General features: G+C 40.4%; 1 protein-coding gene across 3 annotated transcripts in view; it reads right to left on the bottom strand.

Moving 5' to 3' along the window:
- Window positions 1-24,957, bottom strand: part of TARBP1 (TAR (HIV-1) RNA binding protein 1) — a 58,977-nt gene that overhangs the window by 1,136 nt on the left and 32,884 nt on the right. For 2 of the 3 annotated variants that reach the window (XM_060243019.1, XM_060243014.1), the window contains exons 14-29: window positions 20,248-20,409; window positions 18,180-18,370; window positions 17,673-17,922; window positions 17,399-17,587; window positions 14,007-14,206; window positions 13,765-13,836; window positions 12,290-12,425; window positions 11,392-11,502; window positions 10,862-11,011; window positions 8,716-8,802; window positions 8,025-8,221; window positions 4,667-4,748; window positions 3,986-4,157; window positions 3,574-3,765; window positions 3,008-3,132; window positions 1,294-1,430 (exon numbers count right to left, since the gene is read on the bottom strand). In XM_060243019.1, coding sequence (XP_060099002.1) covers window positions 1,294-1,430; window positions 3,008-3,132; window positions 3,574-3,765; window positions 3,986-4,157; window positions 4,667-4,748; window positions 8,025-8,221; window positions 8,716-8,802; window positions 10,862-11,011; window positions 11,392-11,502; window positions 12,290-12,425; window positions 13,765-13,836; window positions 14,007-14,206; window positions 17,399-17,587; window positions 17,673-17,922; window positions 18,180-18,370; window positions 20,248-20,409 — 2,453 coding nt within the window. The remainder of the gene's footprint in view (window positions 1-1,293; window positions 1,431-3,007; window positions 3,133-3,573; window positions 3,766-3,985; window positions 4,158-4,666; window positions 4,749-8,024; window positions 8,222-8,715; window positions 8,803-10,861; window positions 11,012-11,391; window positions 11,503-12,289; window positions 12,426-13,764; window positions 13,837-14,006; window positions 14,207-17,398; window positions 17,588-17,672; window positions 17,923-18,179; window positions 18,371-20,247; window positions 20,410-24,957) is intronic. The other variant, XM_060243023.1, reaches the window with a different exon arrangement.

The raw sequence follows: 24,957 nt of genomic DNA on the forward strand, positions 1-24,957 counted from the left end.
TTATGCTTTCAGCACTAGGTGATCTGATTTCTTAGTTTAATTTACAGCAGTGATTTGCTTATGGGTTCAAAATGTCAATGCAAGGGGTAGCCAAACTGTGGCTGGGAGCTACATGTGGCTCTTGAAGCCCCCACCCATCCTTTTGGCCAGCTTGGAGAAGGTATTTGAGAGCCAGTTTGGTGTAGTGGTTAAGTGTGCGGACTCTTATCTGGAAGAACCAGGTTTGATTCCCCACTCCTCCACTTACAGCTGGAATGGCCTTGGGTCAGCCATAGGTATTGCAGAAGTTGTCCTTGAAAGGGCAGCTGCTGTGAGAGCCTTCTCAGCCCCACCCACCTCACAGGATATCTGTTGTGGGGGGAGAAGATATCTGAGATTGTAAGCTGCTATGAGTCTCTGTTTCAGAGAGAAAGGCGGGGTATAAATCTGCAGTCTTCTTTAAACTACTTCTCCAAGGCAAGCCAGCCAGCAGCTTGGAGAATGCATTTAAGGTTGTTTTCACCTTCCTCTCCCCATCTATTTGCCTGCCTGTCTTGCAGCTCTCAAACATCTGATGTTTATTCTATGTGACTATTATGTTAAGCAAGCTGGCTACCCCTGGTTTATGCTTATTTATGTAGTACTGATACAGGAGAATGTACCCCAATGTCTATATGGGAAGTAAGAAGGGCATTTTGAGTAGTGGCAAATGACTTACAGGAAGTGGTAATGAACAGATAAATGTTAAAGGTCAGATCTCAGAGGTTTGTAAACAACCCTGCTTGGTCAAAATCTTACCACACTGGCATCTTACATTAGATTAACTGTGTAAACTGACATGTGAACAGAAACAATAAAAGACTGAGGCTAGCGGTTTATTTTAAAATATGCTCTTGCAACATCCCTGGTATTGCAAGAGGTGGTCTTCAAACCAGGGAGGGAAATTACTACGTTAGTTACATTTTATCTGCCATCTCCATAACCTCTTCCACAACTAATATGGAGCATGGATCCCTGAAGTTGTGTTCCTGCCTTAGTCCCTGAAAACTCCATTCAATGCTAATATATCAAACTGTGAGGAATCACTGACCTTCAGGTACTTTTTAAAGTTGAAGGGAGAAGACTAATAATGGTGAACTTGCTTTCTCCATTTAAGGCCACAAAAGATGAAGCATGGGGCCCTCAAATAGCAGGGAGATGGGTTGGGGGATCGTTACACGAAAAGAGCCAACATCAACCAGAGGAAGCTTTAAAAAAAAATCAGAAGGCAAGGAGTTTTTGTTGGGGGAGAGGGAAGAATCTGGTTTTGCTTACCCTAACAACAGCAGGGATTTCTCTGGAAAACAATACTCTGTTAGATCACAACTTTTAGCTGTTTGTTCCACACCTATAATAGTGTAACCTTCAGTTTTCTTCTGATCCAAATAATTAGTAAGTTGAAATGGCTTTACCTGCACATTTAAAAAAATCCCAGCAAGATTTGCATTATAAAATCTTCTATGTTATAAAAATGTGTGTCAAATCTTGTCATGTCAGATTATTAAATCAATCTAAAGGCTAATATTATGTGAACTGATTAATGGTCAGGCTGTCAAGATATACCATTTGTACATATCACATTCTGTTCAACAGGAATGTAACATACACCATTTTGATCAGACCAAGGATCCATCTAGTCCAACATCAGTAACCAACCAAATGCCTCTTCATAGCCCACAATTAAGCTATGAAGAAAATGGCTATCTTCTCACTGTTTGCCACCTAGAAAGTGATATTCTGAGGCAGGATGAAAGATAAAATGTTGTAGATGGTCATGATAGTTAAATAAAGCAAAATAGCAAAGACCTATTCTTCAAGATTTTTCTAACCCTATTTCCAGAGCCACCTAAGCAAGAAGACAGCATTACATATTGAGCACAGTTCTGAGTGTGAGACTGCAGCTGCTATTTCAATAAAACTTTTTAAAAATGGGATTTCAGGGGTACCCTGTGGATTAATTTATACATGTAAATTGTAGATCTCATATGAATATGTGGATATTTACACAGAAATATATTATCTATACAGAACTTGACTTTGAAATAAAAACCAACACTGTTATACTCCCTAAGATAAATTGTCACAAAAATTACTTTCATAATGGAGGGAGGAGACTGGTACACAGTGAAATCACTGAGGTGCAGTGGTATTCAGCAACCTGAGCAAAGCTTTTTGAAGGAGCCACCCTGCAACCACGAAAAATGAGCAACTCTCATTCATGCACATTTGTTATATGGAATGGTCTGCCCAGAGGATTTTTTTGGTAAGAAAAGCCCAACAAGAACTCATTTGCATATTAGATCACACCCCTGATGTCACCATTGTTTCACACAAGGCTTTTTCTGCAGCAGGAATACATTTGCATATTAGGCCACACTTCCTGACACCAAGCCAGCTGGAACTGTGTTCCTGTGCGTTCTGCTCAAAAAAAGCCTTGGGTCGGCCTAAACATATTATGAAAGCCCCCAGAGAACTGTTCAGGATGGCATTTTTGTAGAAGGAACAAAGCTGCAGTTTAATGGTTCAGCTAAGTAGATGACTTACTAGGGATAAAGTCTTTGCTACACTGTCTTGTTCCCTTAAACAGAAGTGTTTACATGGGGTGTTCTTGTTTTTCCCTGTTCTACAATCCCAGCCAAACTGCATTTTGTTTTACTAGGAATCTTTGCTACTAGATTTTATTATTACCATATCTTGTAATCCGTTTACTAACATGTTATAATGCATTTACTGATTGACTGAAAAGTTTTTAAATCATGCCTGTAATACACCATGAGTTTCAATAAAAGGGCATACTTATATAAAACAACAATAATAAACTTGGGCTCTCATTCAAAGCAAAATGTCATGAAGTTAGCAAACAAATGCATAAGATCTTAACAGTAACATGAAATCTGTAATTGCAGTTCATGAGAACCAAAGTCACACCTCTGAGTTCTGCATAGCAACTAAATCTATGTGATACAGAAATGAGGAGTTTTTTACCCACCTCAAGTAGGGAAAGCCACTGTTCCGCAGAAACACTGAGATATTGAAACTGTTTGTCATTTATGTAATGAAGACTGCCAACAATTAGAGCTGACACCCCAAATATTTCACATGTACGACACAAGCCTACAAATAAACAAAACATTGTCAACTAACAAATCTGTTTCATCAACTGAAGACTCTGCACAGAATCTACCACAGAAGGGAGGGATGAAGAGATTCAAAACATGTTCACACATAAGGTTACACACAAGTGCCAAAGCAGAAAGCTCTAATTTCCACTTTATGAATGTCTAAAATCTTAGTAGGCACATCTTACAACACAATCCTGCCAACAATGCATTACTCCAAGTGGCTATGCTACTAACTAATGCATAGTAATTAACACACAGGGGAGAAGGAAAAGGAAAATGCTTCCCTTCTGTGCTCCTGCTTGATCATAAAAAAGAAATTATTTCCATCTGAAATTCTTACAATATTTCTAGAGTGAATACAAAAACAGATTTGTTAGTATATAATTATAAAAATGTAAAATAAATGCTAGTGGTTTAAAATAATGAAACTTACCTCCCAAATTGGTGGGTTTATCAATGAGTGAAGACACTACAATCAGTCTACTGTTTGATTTACAAAGTTTAGTAGCCCGATCTTGAAATACAAGCTCTAGATCCAAATCAAGAGTACTGTTCTTCCAAGGAATAATCTTTTTTTGAACATCTGACCATTGCCTTTGATTATCTTGCTCAGCTGATTTCAAACCTGAGACAGAATATTTAATTTGATTTTAATTTTTTTTATTGTATGCTGATTGAGGACCTATTGAGGGAGAAGGGAACTAGAAATATTTTATATAAAATAATAATTTGAAGGCAGGAAATGTTGTCCTGAATATCCCAGTATATTCAAATTAAGTCCTTAATAGTTGATAGCTAACACTAGTTATTTAACTAAGATTAAAATTAGTCTTTTTATAGTTTACCTATATCTTGTTGAGACCAGTCATTGGGCTTTAGATCAAGGAGCTCAGTATGAGAACAGGCACATGGAAATGTTGCACTCAAAGGAATGTCTGTGAATGCTGTAAACTTATTGAGAGATATCCATTCTTCTTCAGCAATTTCTGAAAGACGTGGTAGGGTGTAAAATATTGTCTGCAAAATAGGATTTTTAAAAATTCCATCGGTATTAAAAATGCACCTTGTTCCTTTCTCTTCCCCTCACATATAGAGTATGAAGGAATCTTGGTTTAAAATTAACCCCATTTACTCACCCCATGTACAAATGTTAATGAGCTGCATAGCCCTCCCGCCCCACCATGCATCCCTAGGAATCTAAGCTTGGATTCAGTTGTTTGGCAGGGGATAAATAAATTCTGGTTAAGTATATGTTATGGGCTTTCATAACTAGGATTCCTTCAGGATGAGGGATTCATCCACAGGTCAGAAACAGGTTGGCTTTGTACACATTCTATCAGCTTGATGAAATGCCTGAATACTGCCAGTGATTGGTCCAAGGATGCTTTGCCAAACAGGGATCTCAAGGTTTCCCTGCACCAAGTTCAGCTCACTATCACCTCCATCACATTGGCTCTTTAAAAAAAAAATCAAGAATCAGGTTGCAAATCTAGAAGGAGCATTTAAAAAAAAAACTGCATATTTACCTCAAGACAGTAATCCTTAAGTGGATGAAAGTTTTCAAAAAAGAAGTGTTTTTGGATGCGCTGCCAATTCTTTTTGGCATTCCTGCAGGTGAGAAAAAATGGCAATAACATGCTTGCCTAAAAAGAACCTTCAATAAACCTTTACAAATGAAATTGCAAAGTCAGTAACTAACCACATTTACTTTTTAAATCATAATTTGTTATAGTTTCCAAAAAGCAAGCACAAAAGAGTGATTGAAAAAATACACGATACTGAAAATTAAGAATTTTTTTACTAGCGCAGGAACATCTAGTATAGGAAGAACTCCCATACAGTTTCAATAGAGAGACTGTTGGCATAAGAAATAATGCTGGTAAGACATGAGGCATTGCTACTGATCTGACAGCTACTGACAGATAGATGACTCAGGAAGATCTGGCAGAGGAGAACTGGTTCTAGCCAGTAGAATGATGTAATCAGGTGAGAAGTGCAGAGTGACTCAGCACTGTCTTCTCATTGGTGCAGCAATTAGCAGCAACTGTATAATAATGAACTATCCTCTTACTATTCTATGATTGATTGGCGGAGCATTATGATGGAGAGTCTGTATATATGTAAAATAAAACCTTGTATATAGTTTAAGAACACAGTGTGGTGTTGGCTGTGTTAAACTATTGCTCATCGGAGTGGACGGGCAGTGGCAAACGAAGACAGTCACAAATCTGCTAACTTATACATCAACAGGGTTATGGGCCCAGTCAGACCTGTCTGCGGTGTTTGGTGAGGTTGGCCTGCTGTGGAGTGTCAAGCCAAAGCGGACGTCTGCTGCCGTGGTTGGTGTGCGGGAGTGTAGACTTGCTCGGAGAGGCTTGGAACAGCGGTGCTGAAGGTTTTCATCATGGCTCTAATTGCAACAGCTCAGATTGTGGGAAAGCTCACCTCTACTAATTACAGTGTGTGGGCTCTCCGCATGGAGCATTATCTCAAACGCAAAGGTTTGTGGACTGTGGTCAAGACGCCTCCAGACCGGCTGACTGAGGAGGACACTGTCAAGGGTGAAAAGGCGTTAGCAACTATAGTCCTGAGTGTGGGAGACGACCAGTTAATCCACCTGACCGGTAAGCACACGTCAAAAGCTGCTTGGGACTGTCTGAGAGCAGTGTATGTACAAGTAACAGCCAGTTCACTTATTGCAATTACCTGGCGGCTTTACAGAACTGTGATGAAGCCGGGGGAGTCCGTTAGAGTACATCTTAATACTCTGGCTCAGTGCCGCAATGAGTTGGCAGAGAGGGGAAAAACAGTATCAGATGAAGATAAGGTCTATCTCATCCTGAGCTCGCTGTCAGCAGAGTTTAACATGCTCGTGACAGCGCTAGAGACAGTTGAGGCCAGCAAACTAACGTTGGAGTATGTTACGGGGCGTCTACTCGAGGAAGAACGTCATCTGCAAGAGTCTGGTAGTTTATCAGCTTGTCAGCATACCAGACTGGGGGAGACAGCGATGGAGGAGACCAGCAGGGAAGCGTCAGCCGGGAATCGACTTGGAACAGAGTCAGAGGTTGCCCTGAGAGTGAAAAAGTGTTTTCGTTGTGGCTCAGCAAAACATCTGAGGCGTGAGTGTCCAGAGGGGAGAGCCAGACGGAAGCGTGGAGGCCAGTCTGCAGGAGCTGAGAGCTATTTCAATGCATCCCTTGTGGTGACTGACAACGCTGCTTCGTCAGGAGTGTGAATTATTGACTCCGGAGCGTCGCAGATTTTTTGCAAGGATGAACAGGTGCTGCAAAATAGTCACCCTGACGGCAAAATGTCAGCTTGGCTGATGGCAGCAATTCAAGGGTACTTTGGCAGGGAAGTGTGACTTTCCCCACCTTGCATCACACATTTGCTGATGTTTTATGTGTACCAGCTCTGGAGAACAACTTGTTGAGTGTGTCTGTGCTTGACAAGGCAGGATTTACGGTGACATTCACTGATAAGACTTGTAAAATATGCAGAGGGGGTGAAGAGCTGAGAATGGCTAAATTACAGAACAACGTTTATGTGTTAGACACGAATGCTATAACAGCCAAAACTGTGTTAAATGTACCTCCACTGTGTGCACCTATTGCATAGACGGTTAGGGCATGCTAGCTTTCATGCAATTAATAAGACACTGGCAATTGTGGGGAAGAATTGTGTAAAGAATTGTGTAAATATTTAGACTGTGAAGTGTGTAAACATGCTAAGCCACAGGCATTCCCGGTAGCACAGAGAAGTGAAAGAGTGACAAGCCCCTAGAATTAGTTCATGCTGATGTTATAGGGCTATTTGCTAAAAGTAACTCAAACAACAAATTTGCATTGTTACTGACAGACAATTATTCAAGATTTTCGTGGGTATTTGTGTTAAAGCAAAAGTTAGAAGTATGCAACACTATCAAATATTGGAACAGGAGAGTGAAAAATCAGCTAGGAAGTCTGTGTGCTACACAGACTGACATGGGCGGTGAATTCATGTCTACAGCATTTAAACACTGGCTACATACCCAAGGCATTAAGCATAGGATAGCCAAGACAGCAACACCCCAAGAGGTGGTGTGCTGCAAAACATAATGCATTCAATGCTTAAAGATGCTGATTTACCAGTAAGTTACTGGGCAGAAGCCTTGAAGGCTGCCTGTTACATTAAAAATGACAGTGGGAGGTGAAAGCACTACCATAAAACAAGAGATGAGATCTCCAAGTGTGTCTGGGAGTGTGCAGAGTACTGAAGGACCGAGGAGGTCAGCACGTAGTACTAAAGGAATACTACCAGAGAGATTTGGTTATCAAAATAACTCTGTGAACCATGTTTTCATTAAGGAACCACAGAGCTATGAGGCAATATTATCTGTGCCTAAGCCTGAAAGAGTCACTTGGCAGCAAGCCATGCAAAAGAATATGACCCTGGAAATGAAGTGTAAACTACCAGTGCGGGTATACTGTGATAACACTGCAGCTATGCAACTGACTGATGCACAGGGGATAAGGCCAAGAAGTAGACATATCAATACACATTATCAAAATGTAAAGGATGCTGTAAACAGAAAGTTGATAATATTACAGGATTGCACATCCAAAACAAATGTTGCAGATATGTTTATATAAAATTTATATTTAAAAGATTAATTAAAAGTGAAAACTTCGACCACATTTTAATTAAGAATTTCACTTTCTGGATTAGTACTCAATTTGACTCTCTTCTGAATGTTCTAATTTAATCAGAATACCACAATTATACAAATAACTAAATATTTATTGAGTAGAAACAACACATACAAAAGTGGTCTTTACATTATTAGATTGATGACAATGAGCAATGCAAAGAAAAACAGCACAACATAAAATATGTACTAACCCTGTTCCATTCATGGTTTCTGCTTGATGGAGACTACTTTCAATGACTGGAGTTAAAGTTTCAAAATCATCCACACGCAACTCTTTGCACATTCCCCAGATTTTCTTAAGAGCAACTAAAGCATAAAGTCGAACACTAAAATTGTGATGAAAACACCACTGCAAAACAACAGTCAGGGCCTTCTTCAAAACTGGTATCTAGAGAAGAAAACATCCATTAGTTCACAACCAAGAATCTTTACACAGAAGCAAAATCAGATACATTTTATTCATCCAATTCCTAAATGAGCGACTTTAAACTTCAACCATATTTTCAGTGACAAGTGACTAGCGGAGTTTTCCAGACTATCATTTTGTGTACTAAGATGTATCTTGAGCATCCTTTTACAATACCACTGTACTCAAATGGCAATGATATAGAGAGGCAAATACTAGGCTCTGAATGATGCATAAAAAGTTTGTGTACTGAGAAATTCTATACCAAGAGATCAGATTTATTTTCCCAAACACTTTCCAATTTATATTATAACATTTGTCTACAACAATCTTTGACATGATACAACACAGCAGTAATACATACGAAAAGATAACTCTGAGAAGTTTTTCTGTGAAAAAGCCTATTCAAAAGCATGTTCCACAGGATTTTTAAAAATCCCCTATACTCAATCTAGTTTTTAAGAAGAAGCACTTACTTTCTCAGAAATATTCTGAAGAATTGTATCCAAGTGTGATAGCACTGATAAAAATGTACAAATGCTAGTTTTAAGCCAGTCTTCATCCTAAAAAAAGTTATATTATCAGTACTAAGATTTCTCAATGCATGTAACTCAGTAGTAATTTTTTCTTCCAGACCTGGGCTTAGCAATATCAGTTTTCTATAAAACTGTGTGGCTATCTTGGAAAATTGTTATAGGTCAAAGCTACTCTCCAGAGCGCCATCTCCTGATGGGGATGGACCCAAAAGAGTATATAGTGCTGTAGGGTCTGCACTAGCTTTCTTTGGAGCACAGTTCATTCTGCTGATCCTGACCAGACCTTACATATGAATGTCCCAAATGCACATTAGAGCATCAACCCACTAGAGCAGGGTGTCAAATATCTGGCCCATGGGCCAGAACTAGCCCATCCGGGGCTTTATGAGGTCCACCGGGCTCTTTTCTCCCCCCTCCCCCTCCTGTCCTCTCCCTTTGATGCTCCAAGGCTGCCAAAGTTCCTTGCTCTTTCTGCCTTGTCTGGCTGTAGCAGGAAACAAAGCTGCAAAGAAAATGTGGAGTGGACTTTCCATTAAGGTATCTGTGTCCAGATAGACCTTAATGGAAAATCCATTCCACGGTTTCTTTGCAACTTTGTGCTGTTTCAGCCTGGCTGAAGCTTATGCTTCCTAGAATTGTGTCCTTGCAAATAAAGAGTTGATGCTCTGAGCCAGCTTATCTCTGCTCACTGGACTTAGGAACTGGTGACTAGTGAGCACTCTAACTTGAGAACCCACAGCCAAAGAAGGATATTATGCTGGAGAGCCACTGCCAAACTGAGGGGGTGGGGGGAGAAGCTTGCAATGCCATTTCATTGTTTTCCCAGGCTCAGAGCATTTTATATTTTCAGTTTCTGCTGTGATCCTTGTGCTTTTTCTCAATGTTTTATTTTAAAAACTACATTGCCAAACCTCAGTATTCTCCCACCTTTCCATTTTAAACAAAATATTTCAAGAGTTTTAAGCATGTTTGTATTTTGGGTTAAAAATAATATCTTTAATTGTGTTTGCCTGTGTCCCTTATAAAGTTTACATTTCCGCTAGCTCACATTACATCTTATGACACACATGGCCCAGTTTACAAAGTCCCATTTGTGTCTAACCCTCCTAACAAATGAGTTCAATACCCCTGCATTAGAGCTTATGTCCTACCACTATCATTTTGTGTACTGAGATGTATCTTGAGCATCCTTTTACAATACCACTGTGCTCAAATGGCAAGGATATAGAGAGGCACATCTCAGTGGCTGTCTCTAAAGCTCCAAACTCTTCTTCCCTGCAAACCTCCTTAAAGCCAGTGCTTCTTAAAGACTGTGCTTCCAAAAACTGTTTGGACTGCCATTTGATGGCTGGATGTCAGGCCAGTATTACATTTAAGCTATTTTATTTTCCATTTTCTAGCTGTTGGGAACATGGCTCAAATGTTGGGAACTCGTTTAAGGAATTCAATGCTTTCCTTAGTTTTCTGACAACATACTAGGAATTACATGGAATCTATGTTCTGCTGCATTCCATGTAATCATCCTTCAGAATTCATTTTTTTTGCTAAGTTCCAATCGCATGCCAAACACTGAACAGAACACAAGGTTTACATCAAACCTTGATGGAGGAAAAGGACAGAAGGTGAGAAGGCAAAACAGCAGGTAAGCAGAAGCTAGGGTACCTCAGGAAAGGCCCTGCTAAATGAGGAGGATGGTCTTCAAGAGAATTAGCGGAAAGTGGAGACAGGCTGTTCTAGAAAATTTGACAGTAGCATGGCAAAAAGCACATACATGGGGACAGAGAAGAATGTAAGTGAAGATAAAAAGAACATGAGATGGAAAATGTTAATAAATTAGCACTAGAAGTTGTATTAAGCCTGAAATGAAGGCAGCACAGAACCTGAGTATTTAGTATAGATATTCTGAATGCAGAAGAGCACACATAAGCTACAGAAATTCACATAAGCACTAGAATCAATACAGCTGCACTACTTGAGAACCAATGATCTTGGAGGGGATTTATGAGTGAACAAAAACTTGTTCTGTAAAATAATTCACCACATTTGCATTCAAATGATACATTGAACTGAACTTCTAAATTCTTACATAACTAAAGCAATCCCAAAATTTTTGGAAAAAATGAGGACATTTGTGGAGAATCCAGATGATGGTCCACTCTATTAAATACTTTACAGATGCTTGATTGTTGCTATAGCCAGCCTGAAGAATCTTATCAACAGTTCTTGTCAAAATATTCTAAAGAAAGTAGCAAGAATTAAATCAGTTGTACTTTGCAAGCACATTCATTTTATATACATGCACACTTAGAATTTATACAGCTTTTCAAGATGCTTTGTTCCTAATAATAGTTCAGTGAGTACAAAGCTGAAGCATTACCCTCCCACCCAATGCAAGGTATATTAAAAGTACAGATATAAATATAAAATTTCCTCTCCATTCAATGCGTTTTCATCCAATGTAACAGCAAAATATAAACATATCAGAGTACATTGGTGGAATAGCTACTGACTGATTTCTACATGAAGGAAAGATTCAAATCTCTGCTCTATGATAACGTATCTGTTTGAGTACCACTAGTCAAAAGTAATGAGGAAGTATTCTATGTACAATAATACCTCATGAAGTTTTGGTAAAAGGACTAGCACCGTCTGCCAGAGTCGATTTTTAATTCTGTGTTGTAAGGAGTTCACATAATAGCGAATTTTTGATTTGGACATCAGTTCACCCTGTGGAGAACATGAACACTGATATGGAATATATTGGATGACAAAATTGACTCCAACTTTGGTCAAATAATATGGTCTTCTGTACCAATATACTGGTGACACGATATCTCTGCTTGGCTTCGCGAACGATATACAAGCTTTCAAAACAACCACTGAGCAGATTATGGTCATGTAAGACACTGATTTCTCTATTCTACTTAATGTTTTAAAACCAATTTTTATGGCAAATGGGGGTAAAGGCTGGTTGGAAAATAAAACAGTGGCTAAATTGTTCATCACTGAAAATGAGGGAGTGTAGTGGCTCTAGCACAGAGGTCCCCATGCTCTTTGAGTATGAGGACACTTTTAGAATTTTAAGAGTAGTGAATTCCATCATAAAATGGCTACCATAGAAGGCAAACTCAACCCTCAAATGGCTGCCTTAGGAGGTGGAGCTACACCTCCTGGGAAGAACAAAATCTTTTAGGGATATGAAATCACACACTAAGGAAAGTACAGGTGCTTACCAGTCCTCCTGATCCTACAACAGAAAACCTTTTCATTTGAAAAAGGGCAGCCAACAACAAACTCTGAATTACAATGATCCCACCCACTTTCAGAACTCCAATTATAGCAAAACAATCTAAGAAATAAAGGGCACCCCCTGCCCCCCAAATCCAGGAATGCAGTTGCCACGTGACTGGGACTATCAGGCTCCCACTGTCAACTGGGACAACTGAATGAAGAGGGGTGAGTTGGGTAGCCTGTAGCCAAAGCAAAGCTTAGATGTATAGTACTCACAATGCACCACAAATGGTCTTACTTTATCAAGTAGGCTCATGAAAAAATCTTCTATAAATTTCTTGTGCAATGTATTTGTTTCATCCAGCAAGCAAAGGAATTTGATGGCACATACTCTCACATAATGGTCATCTCTGTTTGTACTGTAAGACATTATAATAGTGACATATGAGAATCCATTAGGTTTTCTGCAATACTCAGTATAGCGCTGAAGATTAATCAAACATTTTTTTCTTTACTAGAAACTGTATCATGAAACGCATCTACAAATGCATTCTTTATTCTCAGCAAGCCTAAGAAACTGGGCCATCTCTTATTTGATGAAATATTCCTCTCCTTTCAGAAACAGTCAGAAGAGATGGCACACTTGAAATACAAGAGAAAGTATTACCCTTGCTGCTTTTATAAGCAGCTAGTAAAACATGCCTTATCAGGATCACATTTATAACTGTGCAATGAATATATTAGAGAGAGTCATTAATCATGGAAAGCCCTATTGGTAGATAAAATCCAGATTCAGACAGAAGAGGAGAAAATAAATGATCAAATTAAGAACATAAGAGAAGCTATGTTGGATCAGGCCAATGGCCCATCCAATCCAACACTTTGTCACACACACAAAAAAAGGTGCCATCAGGAGGTCCACCATTGAGGCCAGGACACTAAAAGCCCTCCCATTGTTATCCCCACCCCCCACCCCCCCAGCACCAGGAATACAGAGTATCACTTGCCCCAGACAGAGAGTTCCATCTATACCTTGTGGCTAATAGCCACTGATGGACCTCTGTTCCATATGTTTATCCAGTCTGCTCTTGAAGCTGTTTATGCTTCAAAGAGATTGTTCAAATAGATCATTTGTTTTAAGTAGGATCTTGGATAGATTTACTATTCTTTTGCAAATTAATAATAAAAATGAGTGATAGCATTCTATCTACATTTGTTTAGGAGACTTAATATAATGAAGAGCAGATTTTAATACACTATGGTAATAGTGTGCTTGGGGAAAGTTAGTACTTCTATAGTAATGCACTACCATCATGAATGAAATAACACACTTTCTTCTCTTCAGGACTGAAGCAAAATATTTCAATGTGAAATATAGGAGCAGCGTTTTATAAATATGTGATTTAGCATTGGTCTTCCTCAGAAACTGAGGATCTAGTACTGTTCTGTTTGCTCAGGAAGTTTACAACAGCACTTATTTACCTTTTTCTCCCATTATGAGATCCTATCAACTTAACATTCACATACACTCCAAAGCATAATTCAAAAAATCATGCTTCAGAAGAACACCTTGCAACATGTTTCTCTCAATGAAAGGATTTGAAGAAGATCAATATTGAATCATATATTTGCAAAACATTTACAGTCATTGTCTAACAGGAAAAAAACATGCAAAGGGGAGGATTTAACACTAAACAGTATACAAAAAAAACAAGCAGCTACAGTTAAATGTTACAAACCCAAATTCTAAATACTGACCTTTCTATAACAACATTTGCTGCACATTCACTGCCAAGATTTTCCACAAAAGCACACACCTCCTGATTGAGTCTTGGTATTAATTTGTATTTAAAAGAAGAAAAACAATTACAAATTAAAGATATTAAATGAACTCCAATATTGTTTCTTAATAATCTCTTATGCTATCCAGCCATTACAAACACAAAGCAAAGACAGTCTATATATAACTCAAAATGGAATAGTTTTTAAATTCTTTTTACCTTTGATCACGCCTGAAAACAGTTCCAAACAAACAGGCTTCTACAAGAAGTTCACTGTAATTGCCAGCATTTGAGAAAGCATTTTCTATAGCACTTGCATTATCATAAGTAGGAAACATCCAAGTTTGACAGCAATAACTTAACAGTATATTAAAAACTCCAGTCTTTGTAGAGGACATTTCAATCATCCAAAACATGAGCTGAAAGAGTGGGGAGAAAAGCTATCATGTATCCCATGAAAATCACAACTAAAAATTTCAAATATTCAAGTTTTTTTGGGGGGAAGGGATAGTATTTTTGTATTTGTCTATATGCATATGAGTATGTGTGTGCACCTGAAAGTCATAGTAACCTCTGGTGACTGACCCCTACTGGAGAACATTCAGAGGTGGCTGAACAAAGCCTGCCCCTGCCTTCCAACTCCTGGTATTCCAAGGAAGTCTCCCATCCAAGTACTTGCCAGAGTTGGCCCTGCTTAGCTTCCAAGATCTGATGAGACTGAGTGTGCCTGGGCTATCCAGGTGTTGTGATCCTAGGCCTGGTGCGACCTACAGGCTCCAGGGAAGCCAGTGTTAGAGTAGTAACCAAGTCAACATCTCCCAAGATCCCTTCTGACTGAGCATAACGTAGAGATCTACTGAACAGTTGAATGGCAAACAAGCTATAACCATGAATAATTAATGAACAATAATATGAGAAATTATTTCAATATCTATTTGAGACAGTAATAGCAATTTCAAGTCCAGTATCAAAAGTCTAAATGTAAAGTTCATTCATCAATAAATCATATCATTCGCTGTTCAGTCTACAATCCATGTGATTTCCAGTAACTTCAAGAAAGCGCTGATCTTCTCATATACTTCACAAATTAAATGAAGTTTTAAAGTTCTCATGTTTGTCCTATAAAATCCAATACAATATATCCATGTTGTATGCTATGTTTGGAAATGGAATAAGGAATCTGTGAGCACTTTTATTGGATTTCATAGGACAAGCATGAGCACTTTAAAACTTCATTCAATTTGTGAAGTATATGAGAAGATATCAGCACCTGCTTGAAGTTACTGGAAATCATATAGATTGTGGACTAAACTGTGAATAATATTGCTTTATTGATGAATGGATTAATGAATTTTGCATTTAGACTTTTGATATTGTAATTGGTATTTATTATTATCTCAAATAGATATTGAATTAATTTCTCATATTGTTGTTTGTTACTGATTCACGGTTATAGCTTGTTTGCCATTCCTCTGATTGGGTGGGCAGTTCTGGAAAGAAAACTTGCCAATGGAGAATAGAGGGGTGAGACCCTGGAGGAAAGGATAAGAGGCCTAGCTAGAGGAAGAGGGGTATTCTCTCTGGAAAGGCAGAGCTGGAGAGAGGCTGCAGCAGGAAGGTTCCCTCATTCCAAGAGGGGTGTGTTAGTATGAAATCAGAAGGACTGAACATGTAGTAAGTCACATCAGGGCTTTTATGTTCTTTGTATCACCTTTACTGTTTCCCCCCTTTTCACTGTTGCACTAACAATTAAAACCCACTTGCTGCTTCTTGAGCACTTACAGTAAATTTATTATTGTTATACTGCCTGGGTCCTCACACTCCTTTGGTCATGGAGGAAGGCATTTGCTAAGAAGGAAAGCAAAGGGGTTGGGTGGATGCCCTAGGCCCTCCCAGACAGACCCATACCATAGTGGTGGCAGCCCATAGAAGCCCTGGTCCCCTGCTTGTGACACCAGGTCACATTCAACTTAGTCACCTATTTTAGCCCCTTGTTAAAAACAAGCAAGTTTTACTTCAATTGCTAGATTGAGCTTCCTTTGTGTTGGTGGGACAACATAAAAGTTTTGTGTCGTGTGTTTGAGCAGCATTTTTAAAATATTTTCTCATGTGTATAATGATCCTTGCTTTATCTAGATCTGAAGTAAACCAAAAGCCTACATCGTTTACAAGTGCATACATATATTTTATTGTGAAGGTGGAGATAGATAAGCTGCTAGTTTCACTTTTCCAACCAAAGGCAGCATTAAGAAAATGTCCACAGGCCTAGCAGCTATTCCTACATAAAGGACTTAAAAGGATATTCTATATCTGAGACTGGAAAAAGACCAAGAACATTCCTTTCCATTAAATCAACATGGGGATGTTACCTATTAAAGCTTTAAATTATATCATAAAGTTAGTTAAGTAGAAGAGTGATTTCAAACCAACACAATGATCATAAACTAAGAAATCATGAGCCATATCCAGTGGAAAGGTTTATGGATGAAGTTGGAGTGGATCTTTTCGTCTGTCCCCCAAACTGTTGTTTGCCCTGAAAAGCCTCTTGGAGGGTCAAAAGAGCATCCCCAAAGAAAATGCACCACAATACAAGGCACTACAGCAACAAGAGGAAATCAGGCAAAATAGTTTCTTTCTCCATATTCCATTAGTGGTTCATATCTGTAGAGCAGCGATACTCAGCGGCTCAGGAGCCATATGTGGTTCTTTGAGCACAATTCCCCAGTGTGGTACCTGCCCCCTGTCCCAAGAAAGCAAGCAAGGTGATTGCCTAGTAGGGCTTGTAGTTGGCAGGTTCCCAACTTAAAAGCTGCTGCCAGAGGAATGGGAGGAAGAGTAAACTGTGAGCTTCCCTGACCTGCTGGTCCCATACTATGGATGAAAATAAAGTGCCCTTCTTGTCTCTCCAAGAACCATCCACCCTCTATGCAACTTCTGCACTCTCATCCCAGCATATGAGGAACTGCTGGGGGAGAGCAAACTGTCTGCATAAAAGGGATAATGAAACCAACCATCAAGAAAAGACCAAGCTAGATACAACACGGTGGTGGCAGTTTTATTCTCTTTCTCCACAGCAATCTGGCTCTTCTTTGGGTACCTTGGCAATCTCACTCTCTCATCTGACCAGTTGCGCCTCATGCTGAGGAGACAGTGAGAAGACAGAGAAGGAAGCCCTTCCCCTTACTACATATACCCAGGGGATGGCTAAGGCTGAACAGTGGGAAGGAAGACATGTGCAAAGGTTAACTTACCTCTGGCGATTTAAAATTATAGTTAGATATTTAATATTAATAGTTATATCTCACATCATTATATGTGTGTGCTGTATTATATGTGTGTGTTTGGGATAGTGCACAGGGCCATATGGCTCTTTTGGTTGTTAGCAATTGCAAATGTGACTTTCTGTGAGCCATGGAGTGAGTACTACTGCTTGTACCTAATTTCTTCTTATCCTTGTAGCACCCCCATTTAGTAGTGCATTTTCTTGAGGCTCTTTTCAGAACAAACAATAGGTTGCTTTGGAAAAGGGAGAGCAAGAAAAGATCCAACCTCACCAATTTCTTCTGTGAGTTCTACTACTGGACCTAACTCCATCTGTTTTAAACAGTTACCTCTTTTATTTTCATGTATGCTTTGCTCTTGTTCTTTGCAGCAGCAAAAAGAATTTCAGGATTAAATACAAACTGTACAAAAACTTTTAAATTAGGCCAAAATATTAGCTGTGTGTTACTAAGAGAAGATATAATTTTCCATGCCAGATCAAAAGCCTCTATGCATAGAGATTCAGAAGATTCCAGTAGCTAAAGGGAAAAAAAAGAGGAAATATTTAGTTGGGGTTTGGGGGGGGGCTATTAATAAAGCCATACATTGCTTTCAATCCTTTACCTTGGGAACAAGTATTTTCATGCAATGAAACACGGGTAAAACATGATCAGAAGGAAGAATTGTTAGTGCTTCCAGTGCAGATTGTAGACACCTTGTATGCTTCTGAACATCAAATATAAATTGTTCCAGATCTTCATCTTTAGAAGAGTTTTGATAGTTGAGAGTAAAATGAAGACAAACCCATTGATCATATATATACCGTGCTATGATTTTCCCCCACCCTTGATGAGATGATAGCTCCTCCAGGGAACTGTAAAAATTAAATATACACTATTTTTAGTTCATCACAAAGATTTTCTTTTTCAAAGGGGGGATAAGTCACTGTATAGTATTCCAAAGGAAAAGTACACACTATTCAAAAATCCAGTTAGAAATCAAGTCCCATTAAAATTAATAGGAACTGGAAGATACTTCAACAGCACAAACCCACAGACATTTACTTGGAACATATTTCCAACTAACTATGCTTAGGATCACAAAACTGAATTAATGAAAGTGATCATGTACCTTTTTTTTTCCATACTGAAGGGTTTCTTTAATACATGGTTAAGCTCTAAACAGGAAATTACTGTTTTCAAAGTTTCAACTGCTGGCAGAGATTGAAACTGAAGAGCTGGCTTCTGATGAATTATTTCGCAAACCACACTTAGTGATGCCATGCTCACCACCTTCTGAATCTGTTCTCCAAGTTTTACTTCCTGAAAGTGAAGATATAAAAACAGTTTTCATGAAGAAAACCTAATTCAACATTCCCTAACAAAATATGAAAAAGCAAAAATAATATTTATACACATATTTTTACCAGTTCAAATACAGATTAAAAGGTCTGCTTATGGAGAATTATGTTTACACATTACATAAGATTCAAAGTTTCAGAGTGTCCCACAGTGAGTTGTGCCCAATGAAGCTCCAGATGAAGACCGTCATTAACAAGGAACACTCCCGCCTCCCCCTTCTCCCAGGAAGTCCTGATACCTCTAGAAAGTGAATGCTGGTGGCCACATGACCACATTTAAGTTTAGTTTTAAATTTGGTTTTAAGTCTTGTTTGTATTTTTATCTGGTTTATATTGAAACTGTAATTTGTTTTTAACCATTTTAACTGATGATATCTGATGTAATCCACCCTAAGCCTGCTTTGCAGGAACGGGCGGGATATAAGAACAAAATAAATACATAAATAAATAAATGGTCAAAAAGCCACATGACTCAAGGCAGCAGTATGGAGGAGGAACCCCCATCTTGCTCTTGTGCCAAGGTAAGTATAAATGTGGACTCTCAGACCCTGTGGTTTTTGTTCTGCAACCTTCAGCATCAGCTTTTTTAAGGGCATGGAGAGAAAGCAGGAAACACCTGCACTCACAAGCACCTTTGTTGAAAGGTCAACACTGAAGAGTAAGTTGGGTGCAACTGAAATCTTCTCCCGATCCCCAGCATGAAATCAAACCAGGCAGCTTTGATGAGCTGAGACAATAGCTCATCCGAGACAATTGGGGAGAGACAATAGCATTTACCATTAATGAAGAGCTACACATTGAGCTGGTATACTGAAAGATTAGATATCTAAATCAAAGGAAAGCATGGAGCTTTGGGCTTGACAGAGGTGGGAAGCAGCAGATCTAGTCTGGAAAGCTGCTCTTCATGTAGATACAAAAATAAAACAAAAAGGAGCTCTTCTTTTAAAAATCACATTGCAATGACTTATTGAAATTCACAGTCCATGCTTGAAAACTAGCACAATGTTTGTGCTACTAGTAGCAGCTTAACTTATATCTATATAATTTACACATGCATATATGCAGAGGGAGAGAGAAAGAGAGACAGAGAGAGGTGTTCACAGTTTGCTACCCCTACCCACCAAGCCAAGATCAACCAACAATGTATTCTCCACAGTCTTTTAGATGTTCTGGCTGTTTCTACTTTCTTCTTCACAGAGATGCTGACACAGCTATGGAAAAGAATACCCCCTCTTCTTGCAAAGATCCTGCACAACATTTTATGTAGGCCTGCACTACATAAGCAAGGTTGTGGCCAACTCACACAAAAAGATGTAATGGAGAATCTGGGAAATCACCATGTGCATTGTTCAACACTAAGAGTACTCAACCATTCTAACAATGTTTCACAGATATGTTTTCTAACTTTTACATTAAACATAAAACTCTATTACTACAGCAATTTTAATTCAGCAATTTTGTGTGATGTTACTATTTTCTTCCTACCTATTTATGTAGGTATGTGTCCTAGCTGAGATTCAAAATGCATATTTTAGCCTAACAAAGCTTTTGGCTTATTTTATTCAAACTGTTAACCACCAAGCTATATCACAGACTTTAAAAAAAAGTTCCCATCCTAACAAAACTAGTTTGCAGAGGCATTGAGTCTACTGGCAGAGAAAAATAAATCCTTGTGGAATTTGCTTCATATGTCTTTGAATCCTGACCCCCCATTTAAAGACATACTACATTTGACTCAGTGCTTCATATATGCAACTTTTGAAGGATTAGTGTGTAAAAAAATGCAAGTCATGAATAGGTATTATGACTGAACTCTTTTTTTAGGACTTGCAAAATTACCTTTTCACTGTTCATCTCTTGTAAATTGCAGAGGGAGGCACTGATCAGAGAGGAAATGAAACCACAGAAAGACACTTTCTTTATCCAGCCACTGACTGAGCAGAAGCTCAACAGCTCTGACAACACTGCAAGATATAAATTACAGCGCTCCAGACCTGAAATCTAAAATGAAGCAATAAGTTATTGCACAGAGCCAAAAAATACCCCATAAAATAAGCTTGTACAATAGATAACTTTATGTTTAAGACCTGAAGGATATAAAAAACATAAGCATCAAGATCCCAAGAGTAATTATCAGAGGTCATAAGTTACTTATTGTGTAACCCTCTCCCCCCATTTAAAAAAATAAAAAAGTAATTATTATATGGCATTGTGTATAATATATCCAGGAGATCTTAGGATTGTCTTGCAGCCTGAAGCTCTAGCTTCTTTTTAGCATTATGCAGTGAGCTAGGTTTATTGGAGGGGGGGCGGGGGCTGGAAGAGTTGTGACTGACCCAAGGTCATCCAGTTTAGCTTCAAGTGGAGTAGGGAAGAATCAAACCCAGTTCTCTAGATTAAAGCTCTTAACCACTACATCATGCTGGCTCCCTCCATTTCAGTGGCTTGTCACTAGCACTGTTAAGAGAAACTTTCTCCTTGAAATTTAACAATCCATTTCTTTTCCTCTTTTGGAGAATCTGGAGTCTGTTTCTAATAAATTCTGTTTTGATCAAAAGAGAAATTCAAAGAGAGGAAAGGCAAGAATGGAAGTTCTACAAAAATTATAGAATTCCATTCTGCAGATGCTCAAGAGACAGACATTGTCTTCCCAAACTCTCCTACCCTTCTGGCAAGAGCACCCTGAAATGTGTAACAACAAAACCATTCCAAAACTGTGCAAGCACTGTTATAAAAGAGTGCATGGAAGTCTACAAAGAGAAATCAAAGAGAACTTCTTTTGGAAGAGAAAAGAGAGGAAGATGGCTATATCATCCAGAGCCAGTTTGGTGTAGCGGTTATGTGCGTGGACTCTTATCTGGGAGAACTGGGTTTGATTCCCCACTCCTCCACTTGCAGCTGCTGGAAGGTCTTGGGTTAGCTATAGCTCTTGTAGGAGTTGTCCTTGAAAGGGCAGCTTCTCGGAGAGCTCTCAGCCCCACCCACCTCACAGAGTGTCTGTTGTGGGGGAAGGAGATAAAGGAGATTGTAAGCCACTCTGAGGCTCTGATTCAGAGAAAAGGGCAGGGTACAAATCTGTGGTCTTCTTCATCATCATCTAAACATCATCATCTAGAGAGCCAGTTTGGTGTAGTGGTTAAGTGTGTGGACTCTTATCTGGGAGAACCAGGTTTGATTCCCCACTCCTCCACTTGCACCTGCTGGCATGGCCTTGGGTCAGCCATAGCTCTGGCAGAGGTTGTCCTTGAAAGAGCAACTGCTGTGAGAGTCCTCTCAGCCCCACCCACCTCACAGGGTGTCTGTTATGGGGGAGGGAGATAAAGGAGATTGTGAGCTGCTCTGAGACTCTTGAGTGGAGGGTGGAATATAAATCCAATGTTGTCGTCTTCTTCTTAAACAAAGTGAATTTCAGAAACAAACATTCTGCTCGCCATAACAAAAGTCTTCAGGTTGCATATACTTGGAAGGTCCTGGCTCAAAGAGAGAAGAGGTGACTTTCTGCACAGTGGAGGAGTTGAGCACCCTCTTGGTGTAAGGACTGCAGTCTCATCCTCCCTGATAGGGCCTTTGCTCTTATGTTGAGAAGACAAGCATAAGGCCCCAGAAATCTGATGCTGGAAGGCGAGAAGAACCATTCAGATCATTCTCAGCTCTAACTGATGTTGTGGCCCACTTCTGAGTTGTTCCACTTCCCTGAGTGACTTGTTGATGGCAGTGGACTCCCCAGCCAAGAAGACTGACATCTATGGTAATCTCCACTCTGGATGGCTCTGCAAAAGTAATGTCCCTTCATAAGGGTGTCCCTGAACCACCAACAGAAGGACCAGTGCACAAAAGAAGCAGTCAGTTTCTGTTGTGCTTGTGATGCAGGATATGGTCCTTATGAGAAAGCAAGGACTACTGGAGTGGTTGGAAGTGAAGATAGGAACATGACTAGGCAGACTACCATGAGGCCTAGTATTGCGGCCAGGAGCATCAGATCTGCCAGTGTTCCCTGTACAAGCGGGGCAACATTTTCTTGGAGAATGATGTGACATTCTCATGGGAGGGAAAAGAAGGGAGAAGTGGTGCTAATGGTTCTGCCCAGGTGCAATATGGATTGTCTGGGAGACAGCCTGCGCATATGCTGGTTCACTAACATGCTGTGAGCCTGGAGCCTGCAACTTCAGACAGGTCCTGAGATGAGCAACCAAGGTGATCATAGCTTAGTGAAGACTGGGGGGGAAGGGGGGGGAGAAGAGATGCCAAATGGGAGGGCTTTGTATTGAAAGTGGTGAGAGATGTACACAAACCTGAGGAACCTACTGTGATGGATGGGACTTGGATGTTAGCCGTTCAGGCTGCCTTCAGAGAATTCAGAAGCCTTTTGATCTTTAGCAGATTCTTTCTGAGCCTAACATGTTTGGCAAGAGGTTCCTGTAACAACATCCCACAGAAGGGATGCTCTGACAAAGACCAAGGAGGCAGAACTAGTCCTGATGGCAAGGGCAAAGACTTTGTATGCCTTCTTGAGGAAAAACTCACTCTGCCTATCACTAGAGTCTTTAAGGGTGCTGTCTCCATCCCTAGGAAGGATAGTGACAGAGATGAGACTGGCTAGTGCTGCATCCACAAGGGAGACCTTGAGAACCTTCATTGTTTGGCAATGGAGGAAAGGTCTGTCCCTTCCTCTAGGGAGGCCAATTTACTCAACAAAGAAGTCAGGGAAAGGGATGGTGGAAGGTGTTGAAAATGGCTGGCAAAAAAATTGGAACGGCACCTGTTCAAAGTATCCTGAGGCACAGCATATCCATCCTCTCTTTCAGAAGCTAACCAGGCAAGAGGCAAAATTAGAATGTTATGGCTCTGAATAGAGGGCACAATATCTGAGCCTGGTCTGATTTGCAACACCATGATTTAAGGAGCCTAGAAATGCTTCTGGGACATCTGTACCTAGGATCAGGAGAGTAAGAACCAAACTTCTCTGATGAATGATGCCTGTGGGAGTGGACACATTTCCTGTTCCTCTTTCTAGACAGAGAAGTAACAAGAGGAGGAGAAGGGGAAAGAGGAAATTTCATCCCATCTTCTGTGGTGCCTCTTTTTTTGCCCTTTATCCCTCAGTGTGTGTTGTATGTCTTTAACTGCTTGCTGGGTGATACAGGAGCATACCTTCTGCATGAAGAGATGCCCTGTTTAGAATGGTAGGAGGAAAAGGGTAGGAAGAGTCTCCCCCTCCTTCCCGAGAAACACTGAATGCAAAGCTGTCCCTCCTATTACTTACTTCAACCATACCTGCAGCTGCAAAGCTGGATGGAGTTTGGGGAAAGCATCCTATTGACACTGTTACTTGCTGAGGCCTCTGAAGCTTGGTAAAAGGAGTTCACCTGCTAGATGGTCCTGTGGGCACCTCCAAAGATGAGCCCATCCACCACCAGATCCTTGGCGCAGGAGAGGGCTGGCTGTGCACTCTGTCACCACTGAAGCCTCAATGGTGCAGGGGCAAGCAGCTGCCAAGGAAGGACAGGTTTCTTACCTGTAACTGGTGATCTTCGAGTGGTCATCTGTGCAATCACACATATGGGTAATCCGCAGGATTGGCCCCGACCTCGGAGAGTTCAAAGCAATCTTGATCGTAGATCTGGCGCGCCTCCCACTTGTCCTGGGAGGAGACAGCTACTGCGCATGCCTGGACAAGGGGGAGGTGCTTAGCCACTCAGTTTCTTCCCGCCGCCGGATAGGTGGAAATAACTGTGCTTACTAGCTTCCAGCAGCGGGGAAGGCTGGGTGGGTCTGTGTGATTGCACAGATGACCACTCGAAGATCACCAGTTACAGGTAAGAAACCTGTCCATCTTCTTCGTGGTCTCTGTGCATTCACACATATGGGTGATTAGCGAGCCATTTCTTCGGAGGTGGGTGCTGGACCTGTAAGAACATGAAGGGTTAGAGCGTAACGTAATGATAGTGGTACTCACAGTGGTTAGTCGAAGATCGATCGTAGCACTGCTTGTCCGAAGGAGGCATCTCGCCGGGCACGGACGTCGAGAGCGTAGTGCGAGGCGAAGGTAGATGTGGAGGACCAGACGGCTGCAGCGCATATGTCCTCTATAGGGATGCCTTTCATGAAGGCAGACGAGGTAGCCACGGCTCTGGTTGAGTGGGCTCGTATATGTTGAGGGATTGGTTGTTTTGCCAGCTGGTAACAGAGTTCGATGGCAGCAACAATCCATTTGGAGAGTCTCTGAGTAGATATTCTGCTGCCCTTATTATGGGTAGCGTAGGTGACAAAGAGTCTAGGGTCTTTACGGATTTGGCGGGTTCTGTCTATGTAGAAGGCTAGGGCTCTCCGTGCATCCAGGTTGTGGAGTGCCCTTTGTCCCGCGTCCGCGGGGTGCTGGAAGAAGGCTGGTATAGTGGACTGTCTTCCTAGGTGAAAGGTAGAGACGACCTTGGGTAGGAAGGTCGGGTCAGGTCGGAGGACCACCGTACTGTTATGAAATATCGTATACGGTGGGTCTGCTCTGAATGCGCAGATGTCACTGGCCCTCTTGCCTGTGGTGAGGGCCGT

The sequence above is a fragment of the Heteronotia binoei genome, chromosome 1 (assembly GCF_032191835.1).
Source record: "Heteronotia binoei isolate CCM8104 ecotype False Entrance Well chromosome 1, APGP_CSIRO_Hbin_v1, whole genome shotgun sequence".
NCBI lineage: Eukaryota > Metazoa > Chordata > Lepidosauria > Squamata > Gekkonidae > Heteronotia > Heteronotia binoei.